Source organism: Chanos chanos, chromosome 15, assembly GCF_902362185.1.
Source record: "Chanos chanos chromosome 15, fChaCha1.1, whole genome shotgun sequence".
Classification (NCBI taxonomy): domain Eukaryota; kingdom Metazoa; phylum Chordata; class Actinopteri; order Gonorynchiformes; family Chanidae; genus Chanos; species Chanos chanos.
In genome coordinates this window covers 3194947-3204946 of record NC_044509.1, presented here as the reverse complement: position 1 = coordinate 3204946, position 10000 = coordinate 3194947, and the positions used below count along the sequence as shown (strand labels likewise).

Here is a 10000-nt window from a genome sequence, read left to right as displayed (position 1 = left end):
GTATACCTTGTATTATGTGTACACAGTCAACAGGTCACGTTAGCTAACCATGTTAAAACATACACACACAGAGGACTGCATAGCCATGTTAGTGCGTACGTGTGTGTCCATCCCAAAATTGAATGAAACTGCAGGAACAATTTGAGCATGTGTGCGAGTACTGGGGCCCCTGCGTGTGACTTCAGCTCACTGTTGGGAACACTGATAAAACACACAAACAGTGTTTCAGAGGGGAGAAACGACCAATCAAAACGTCAGGCCTTTTTGAAAGTCCAGCCATGTGCACTCTAAATGTTCTTAACCACTTAGTGGCACCTTCTCATGTGACACCCCAAAGCTTTGCGAGACTCAGCAAATGCAATCATCGTCTCCAAGTTCATTCTCTCGGGATGAACTGTAGCAGGTAGTTTGAGGAGATCTGTGGATCAGAATGTTTCCCGTCATTGAATTTAAGGGGAAGTTTGAACCCGATGTGTAGTTTGTGAGCAGAATGGAATCGAGAAGTGATCCCGGGACGCGACGGCCGTCAGAAGAAGGTGACGATGACATCACAAAGGAAACGGCAGTTCCGAAAAGAAGAGGGGGCGAAAGAATGTTCCGATTCCATGAAACCAAGTCCGGCCTCCGCTCCCGCAGGCAACGACTTCTTCCTTCGGAGCCTTAGAATCACCTCCTTTATGTATTGTTTTCCTCGGCGAGCCTTGGTGAGGTGGACGGCTTTGTACAACGGGCTGGACGTTAGAGCTACGAATGTGAAATCCAGCTCTTAAAACTGGCAGGAAAACGCCCGTGTTCGTCCTCTACCTGCTTGTTTGTTTGTTTGTTTGTTTGTTTGTTTTTCTTTTCCTGAGTGACTGGGCACTGGTTAGCGAGAGTTGTTTTCAGGTAGAAGCTGTGCTCTTTCCTGTCTCCCGTGCGTTTGTGGGACAGACTTTATAGTCTGAGAACGATACACTGAGCCCTTTCATTTCAGATTTTATAGTGGAGTCAAGTGTTTGGAAAACTTGCCTAAGGTGGAGAACTTCTCATTACATAACTAAATGGTATTCACACAGCCTGTAAATAACATAGTATTTTTTTTTTTTAAATGAAGCCTAACGGATTAGTTTAATATGTTAGACTGCGTGGAGGTGTTGGGTTATTGTATGTGAGTGTGGTATTATGCTACTAATCACTTTATTAAGCAGCTGTGCAAATCTTGTATTGGCCAGAAGCTCAGATGAAATGAGGCGTGTTAGTAATGGAGGGGATCCACTGTGTTGGTGAAGAACAGTTTGTTCAGTGATTAGCAACAGCCCGGGGAACTGTCTGTCTATCAAACCCAAAAAAGGTTCTGATTGGGTTTAACATATCAGCCTCAGCACAGTTTCAGAGCAGACCTAACAGTAACAAAGTGTGACGTGTTTGTTGACACAGTGTTACCCTTGTAGCACTGTTGCGTTAGATTTTAGTTACTGTCTGCAATATGAAAATGGTTTTCAGTATAAAAGTATAGGCCTATCTGCATCTTCATATTCTTTGGGCAGTGATCATTTGTTGCACTGGTTAGCCCCCACACCCCCAAAAACAAACCTTAGTCTCGTTTTGAAGCGGCTGAAAGGACTCTCTCCTATGTTCTCTAAGCAGGAGATGTGTGTGTGTGTGTGTGTGTGTGTGTGTGTGTGTGTGTGTGTGGGAGTTTAAGCCAGGCTGGTGTTTGACAGAGATTTGGGACAGGGTTGAGAGATGTGACTCTTCTCAAAGTCCACAGGAAACAAATACAGTGGTCTGATTCTGGCAGGCACCTATGATGTTTCTTACCTCTTGCCTGGGAAGATTATTACACACACACACGCACACACACACACACACGCACACACACACGTGAAACCCCTGGAGTGGAGGCGTGGACCAGGTGGAATTCCAAGAATTGGTTGTCTAGAACGTACAGCAAGAAGACAATTTGTCTCCGTCAAATTAAAGACATAGTTGAAAGGCAGAACTTTAGTACAGGCACTTGTTGATGGCTGATAACTTGTTTTTACCTTTAAATGTGCTCTCTGTTCTTTAAAGCTGACAGACCTCATTTCCCACTAAATATGCAAATTAAATGTTGGATTAAATGTATTCTTCTGCTAACTATCAATATTACACAACTTAACTGTGATCTGGGAGTAATCTTTTAATTTTTGTTGGCAGAAAAGAACAAACCTCTCTGCAGTTTGTAAGGAGAAAATTCTCAACCTCTAGCACCTTGATTCCCGTTTTTTTTTATTTATTAATTTTTTAAAGTCTTATTAAGTTTTATTAAGTCTTTTTTTTTTTCAGTGGCCCTGGTATTTGGGCCAGTATTCCCTTTTTAACGTGCTTGCAGTTCCCCTGTGTCTTGATGCTTTAGGACAACATTGATATTCATTTTTAGATAAAATAGTCCATGTTATCCTTCATTTCCAGCTAAATGAAAATAATGAAATCTCTCTCTCTCTCTCTCTTTCTCTTTCTCTCTTTCTTCCCCCTCTCCTTTCCCCTCCCTCCGTCTCCCTCTGTAGATGGGGTCGAGGATTTGGTCTTTTAGGGTCCATCTTCGGTAACAACAGTGCGGTCAATCAACCAAACAGCATCTATGGACTTTTATTTTATGGCTTTCAGCTTCTACTTGGTAAGAAAAGAAATTGTCTGTGTGATCAAGTCATTTGCCTTGAGCCCTTTACAGAGAGAAGAGAGTCTGTTCCCTTTGACTCCCCTGTTGGCTTTTGTCCTGTGTCAGGGTGATCTGATGTTATTTTGTAATTATGCAATAAAGTCATACAGCCATCTTTATAGACACTAAACTGAAAGATAAAAATAGGTGAATTGCAGTTTAGTCTAGGTGTGACACGTTTCACCCAGAGAGACGTGTTAGGGGTCCAGTTCTTTGCACAGCATTTTCATATGAATAATGTTGGTCTTTTTTAGACAGAGGGGTTTAAGGTTTTTTTTTTTTTTTTAAATGGAAGCCAGTGGTGAAATGTGGTGTGTGTGTGTGTATCTCTGTGTGTATCTCTGTGTGTATTCAGTCATACTCACTCATACTTCCTATGCAGTGAGTATGGGTGGATGTAGATATGACTCTTATCCATTAGTTGATGAGTAAGGTTGCGAACCGAAACTTGTTCCCAAATTAGAACTGAATCCAAAATGCCAAGTATGGGGTACCCGTAAAAAAAAAACAATTTCAGTTCTGCTTATGGGTTCCTAAACACGATAACCCTTTATTATTGCAGACAAAGGCTACCTATCTGCAAGGATGTACATAGCTATCTGCCAGGACCTGTCTCCGTGACGACGTCGCTAGGCTTGTAACAATTATTTCAGAATTGTTTAACCGTGATTTTTTTTGACGTGATCGCGGTTTCTTCGTTGAACTGCGGTTAAAGCCTTTTATTTTTTTTTATTTTTTAATGAGATGGGTAAAAGCATGGTCACATTTTGGATTGGTCCCCCAAACACGTTTCCAATGCCCGCGTGCACCCTGTAGCGCGACAGAGCAGTAGCTGTCCTTTCAGAGGACGCCCCACCTGCATTTATGTACAGCTGCGAAGTCAAGTCGGCTTTCCAACGTTAAAAATCCAAACAGAATTGGGCAGCCTCATGAGAAGTGGTACCGTAGTTTTGAGGCGTGCCCATAGGTACATGTTTGGCTTTCACTGGCGTTTTCATGTAGTGTGAGTTAAAAAAAATCGCTTGACACTGTCCTGTTGGTCCTGTTGAAATATGGGGAGTCTGCAAGCCCAGCTGGGTTCAGCTAAACCATGACTGGACAACCGATCACTTGGGGAGGGATTACTGTCAGCCTGTTGTCAGCTGCAGCATCAGTTCGACACTGGATTGGGCAAACGGACAGTAGCCTACATTTGGTAGAGAGAGGGGCAGAGTAAATGACACGAGACAGAGCTTGTTTCAAAACGTAACACGACTTCACCGTTTTGGGATCATTTTGGATCCAAGCCAAACCAGAAGGGAGAACCTGCAACTTTCGAAGAGGCAGTTTGCTGGCTGTGTAAGAAAACAGTTGCTGTCAAAAATGCCAACGCAACCAATTTAAAACAACACCTCAAAAATCACCATCCCACTGTATTTGCAGAATTAAACAAATCCATCGATCCCGCTTCACCAGTGGCAGGTCCCTCCGTGGTTTACTTCATAGGCTGTGTACCGGTGTTGTTGCATTATCTGCATCACATAACAGTGAAATAACCACAAGATGTATCCTGATTTATTCAAACCTTTAATTTCTTTAAAAATAATAAATAAATGATATTTTTTTAATTTGACCCAAAGGGACAATTATATTGTTAATCGCAATTATTTCTGAGACAATTGATTGTACAGCAACATTTGGAATTGTTACAGCTCTACGCGTCATGCATCTGCAACATCAACAGGATGTCCATTTGTTTGCATAGGAGCTAGCTTGCATGGCTTGCAGTGTGAAAGATGGACCGCGCTAAACGGTCAGAAGTATGGCTTCACTATAGAAAAGAAAGCAACGACAAGGCAAAGTGCAATCCATGTAGGAAGCTAATTAGCTGCAAGTCAGGTTGCACATCAAATCTGACCAAGCATTTAAGGCAGTACGGCATCGATCTAAAAGACTGTACAGCGTTTGATGTCTTGTGGTCTCCGAGCCCGAACGTGTCTTCCGCCAGCGCTAGTAGCATCTCGCTAGCACCCGCTAGAACACCAAAATAGTCTCTCCTAAACAACTAGCAGTTAGTTTACCGTCAATTCTCGAATAGTGCCCGGGGCCTTTATTTACCTCAGCTGAAGAACGAACCAGGCCTTTATTTGAGACAGGCCATTATTATTTAATGCGTTTCTCTGCAAGATCATAATGCAAATGAAACAGTGCAAATTGTTTTAATTTTTTTGTGCTATCGTGAAAGCTACAATGTGAGATTGTTTAATTCAGCTGATGCAATATACATATCTATATATTGCATCATTTCGGCTAAAAAGTGAAACTAGTACCAACATAGTTGGTGAGCATAATTACCGTATGTTGTTGCACTGTTGTAAATAATGCTGTTGAAATATGACAAACTTACCACCTGAGCCCTTCTGTAATTTATGCCTTTTTTTTTTTTTTTTTTTGCCCGGCCTGTATTTGGAACCGACCTTTATTTGCCCAAACAGCCCCCCCCCCCCCCGCTATAATCTGGCTGTTATTTGAGACCCGGCTTTTATTTGAGAATTTACGGTAATTAATGGCTCTAGATTGGGCTTTATCTGTTATTTAAGATTTTTTGTAATGCACATGTCTGTGGATCATACGTTTTTATTGCATGCAGTTACCAGTAAATACTGGTAAATAGTAAATAGCCTACTGTTTACTTTGTGAATGTTCAGTTAACATTTAAAAGAATAAAGATATTTTTGTTATCTAAAGATTTGACCTCTTTTTTTTTTTTTTTTTTTTAAATTGAAATTTGGAATTGAAAAGAACCAGAATCGATAAGCAGAATCGAAATTGATAAAATTCAAATGATACCCAACCCTATTGATAAGCCAGTTGTGTAGTCCAGAAAAGAACAGAGCTCAAGGAAAAAGGGAATATTATGACTCTAATAAGCAGCAAAGTCTCATAAAGAGAAGAACCTACAGACAAAAAAAAAAATATTTTGGGTTTTTTGTCGCCCCCCGGAATAAGTCTTGAAATGGCATCTATGAATGTATGTTCAAGCCAAGCCGGGGTTGTATGGACATACTTGCCTATCCTGAGTGTTTGACTGACACTGATGGGCATTAGTTCTTAAGTCAGCTATAATAGAACATCTTATATTTCAAAACACACACACACACACACATTACTCAGCTGTATTACTCATGCTCAACCTTTAGTCTGATTGCTTGTGGAATGATGAGCTGACATTTATGGGGTGAGATTGGCACTGAGTGGGACTCTGTCCCAGGCCCTGTGTGCCTGCTACAGTAAAACCTCACCTTTTACTGTACATGCTCCTTCACTTCAGTTCATCTGCAAAATTTCAGTGGCCTTCAGTCTGAATGAAACCATTTCATACATGTTAGAAGACCGGCAGCAACCAGAGGCCCTCCTTTTACAGGGTGGTTGGACTCTGACCAACACACACCAGAGATATAGAGAAGAGAATGGGAAACACGATGTCCAGGGCAGTGTGTCAGACATCTGTGGGACTGTAATCAGTGTTTGACCGTGTCATTCTTAAATTACTCGGCTTACCAATTAAATGGCAAAGGTTAACTCTAAGGTTGACTCAAGGCTTTTCTAAACCAGTCACCTTCCGTTTTGGCTTCCTTTGGGGTTTTTTTCTCCCCTGCTAGGGTTTACCGGTAATTTCCGTGTCAGTATTTCAGCTCAGAGCATGACATGCGTATCTTTTCGTAGACATGCTTTCATCTCCCTTTTTGGCTCTTTTCAACCTGTCATGCTTTTCTCTTTCTTTTTCTTTTCTCTTCATTTCTTTTCTGTCTTTGGCTGGCGGATCAGCCCACTGTTCTCTCAGGCTTGCCCTCCTGTGTTGGACAAGGTGTGCCTGCAGTCAGATTTGACTAACACAACAGTCACAAGCGTGTGTGTCAGGCAAATACAGCGGTAGACCTGATTTCCATACAGACAGTTTCCATATAGCATTCAAAAACATGCAGTTAGATGCCTACATCGAGAGCTGCTCATCTTAAGAAAAAAAAACAAAACAAAACCAAAAATGCAGCGTTGTGAAATGAAATAGTTAATAGCTCTGTGTTTTGCGTTGTCATTGAGTGCGTGTGTTAGTTCTGTGGGTTCACTGTTTCCTCTGGCATTTAGTTAACATTTCATGCACGTTTAACATTTCAGCTGGTTCAGTTTTGCAGGTTTAAAATAACTCTGTGAAAGTTATGCCAGTATCAGGAATAACTCTTGTTCCTTTAAGTATACATCCTCCAACAGTCCACTGTCCCTTTTCTTCCTTGCCCTCTGAGTTGGTCCCTGTTCCTTTTATGAGTCTTTGCCAGTGTGAATAGCAGGGTTGCTTCAGAGAAGGAGCTGAATGCTTCTGTGTAGGAGCACCTGTCCTCCTTTAAGGAGAGGAGCTGGAGGGACTAGACACAGCTTAGTGGGGAAACTAAACACAGCCAGTGAGGGAAACGTTGGACTCCTCGACCATAGCAGCAGGGCCTATATGGCCTATAAACAATATTGTGATATTTTTAGCCTATTTGCGATACACGATATATATCTCGATATTTTGAAATCTCCTCCAAAACACTTCATAAATGCTCGATTTAACCCTTTGATGAATACAATCACACCAGTTTGAGGATTCTTGTAGTCCCTGCAGCGTAAGTCTGCATTAAAACATTCTTGTATACATATTTGTTTGTGGTTTCTGTTGGAACTATTTTAAACTTTAACAAAAAAGTGTTTATCCAGCATCTTCCTTTAGATACCCAAACCACTGCCAGACGACAGATCCAGTTTCTTTTTGGAACCAATTCGTCCACCTCCACCCTCTATTACTGTTTCCAAGCTCAAAACTCGCTTTGGCACTTCATTTCTCTCGCTCTCTCCAGGCTCTTTCCCTGTTCCCTCCAGATAAAAAAAAAAAAACACGTCTCACCTATACATGTCACACACTCTCGCCCAGGAGAGTGGTCTGGATGGGCGGGCGAGTATGTGTGTGACGTTTGTATGTGAGTTTTTGTCTTTTTGTGTCTGTGGGAGGGAGAGTGTGAGAGAAGCGAGAATGCCAAAACGAGTCTCATGTCGATGGCTTAAAAAAATGATGTGACAGTTTGTACTCAACGTTTGCGATATAGACGTTTACTACATCGTGCAGAACAAGCTGCAGTACATCGAGTATATTCAAAATATTACCCACCTGCACTGGTACCATCTGACCAAGTGGTATCTCAGCTTTGAGCAATATGATAGTCAGCTTTTTTACCAATGTTGTCTCTGTTGTGACTGCTCTGTTGAAGTTTAGTTTTTGTTTGTTTGGGGTTTTTTCTTCCTTCATTTACTAAGCCGCTTATCCTAATTAGGGTCGTGGGGGGGGTCCTGGGCCAATCCTAGCGCTCATTAGGCAAAAGGTGGGGAAACACCCTGGACAGGTCACCAGTCCATCACAGGGCAGACACACAAACACATTCACACCTAGGGGCGATTTAGTATCTCCAATTCGCCTGGCTTACATGTCTTTGGACTCTGGGAGGAAACTAGAGCTCCGTATACAAACTCCACACGGAAAGGACCCTGGCTGTTCAGGCGGGAATCGAACCCAGGCCCTTCTTGCTGTGAGGCAGCGCTACCTACTGTGCCACCCCCTGTTTGTTTGTTTTTTTGTTTTGTTTTGGGGGGGGGGGGGTTTTTGGGGGGTTTTTTGTCTTTTCAATCTGGACTGTCCTTCTTTGTGTATCCAAGATTTTGGATGTAGATGCTTGGTAGAGGGGGAAAATGGTCAAGGCATGTTTTTGCAGGGCTGGGCGATATGGCCTATAAAGAATATTGTGTATTGTACCGGTACCGATACCTTAACTTCGATGCTGGTTCCTGAACGATACTTTTTTTCAATCCCAATTTTATAAAATCCATTTTATCAAAAAGAAAATTACATTACGGTACAAATCTTTATTTTTATTTTTCAGCTCCTTGGCATTTTTACACACTCAGAGCAGTTTCATGACACAAAAAATACAGGCTAAAGCTATTTATCACAATGTGGTTTAACTTAAGTTGTCTGTTTCAACTGTCTAGTTTTATGTCTCAGCATTTTTCCACTCAAAGCTGTTTTATAACATAAAAAATAAGTCTGTTTACCACAACTAAAGGTTGTCTGTTAACATAATATCAGTAAATAAAAATGTATAAAAGCCAGAATCGAACTGGGAACCTTCAGATTACAGGACGATTGCTGTAACTCCGGAACCACCTCCCGTTGCCGGCATTTGGTTCTGCAGCTCAGGGCGTTTTTTTTTTTTTTTTCAGTTGAAAAAGTTCCACTCCTCTTAAAAAAGCGCCCTATGTTAAGTGCTTTTTTTGACAGCTGACCAGTCACACGCTGAGTAGTGAGACCTGTCGTTTCCCATAACAACCACCTAAAACGGAGAGGATAGCAGTAGTTTCTGAGCACAGTGAACTGTATGACATGACACTTAAAGGGTATCATAACATTCATCACAAAGAGGCTGTTTGGAGTCAAATTGGACAGATCCTAGGAGTTTCTGGTAAGTGTTTGTGTTTACTGCTTGTCGTTAGAGAAACGAGTCTGTAAGCTGTTGTTGTTATGGAAACAAAAGACGCTCTCAGCTGCTTTCTGAAACAAACGCTCTCAGAATTTTTTTCTACCTGAAAAAATGCTCTGACCAGCGTTTTTCATGAAAAAAAAAAAAAAAGACGCTACCTGTGAACGCACCCTTACAGACATTTTTACTCCTACTCTGCAATGCACACTGTCAAGCCTCTCTTCATACAACAACACACACACACACACACACACACTCACACACACTCACACACACTCACACACACACACACACACACACACACACTCACACGCACACACACACACACACACACTCGCACACACACACACGCACATGCACACGCACACATACACACACACGCACATGCACGCGCACACACGCACACACGCACACACACACACACACGTGAGCTCCGTCTCTGGGCATACCAGTTAGACAGCCAATCACCAGCAGTATTAGATATTGATACAAGCATGCTGCATGGTTATTAGCTCACTGTTGCTGATGAAATTTACTCCTTAGGTGTTCAAATTTGGTACCGAATGACAAGGCATTTTTTGATACCAGGCATTTTTTGGTGCCATAAAAGTATCAAAGTTTGATACCCAGCCCTATATGAATGTGTTGGTCTATTTCTTTATTGTGTGGTTGACATGTCTGATCATCTCTGGGCTGGGGTACTGAGATGCTGAGGTCAGTTTAAGATGATGATTAAGATGTCCTGAGGTTTGAGGTAAACTGCATGTGTGAGGAGGGA

The 10000-nt window shown here is 41.9% G+C and overlaps 1 protein-coding gene across 3 annotated transcripts in view; it reads left to right on the top strand.

The window, feature by feature from the left end:
* Positions 1–10000, top strand: part of vkorc1l1 (vitamin K epoxide reductase complex, subunit 1-like 1) — a 13114-nt gene that overhangs the window by 2100 nt on the left and 1014 nt on the right. For 2 of the 3 annotated variants that reach the window (XM_030792467.1, XM_030792465.1), the window contains exon 2: positions 2529–2638. In XM_030792467.1, the coding sequence (XP_030648327.1) occupies positions 2529–2638 (110 nt within the window). Of the gene's footprint in view, positions 1–2528; positions 2660–10000 lie in introns of all 3 variants that reach the window. The other variant, XM_030792466.1, reaches the window with a different exon arrangement.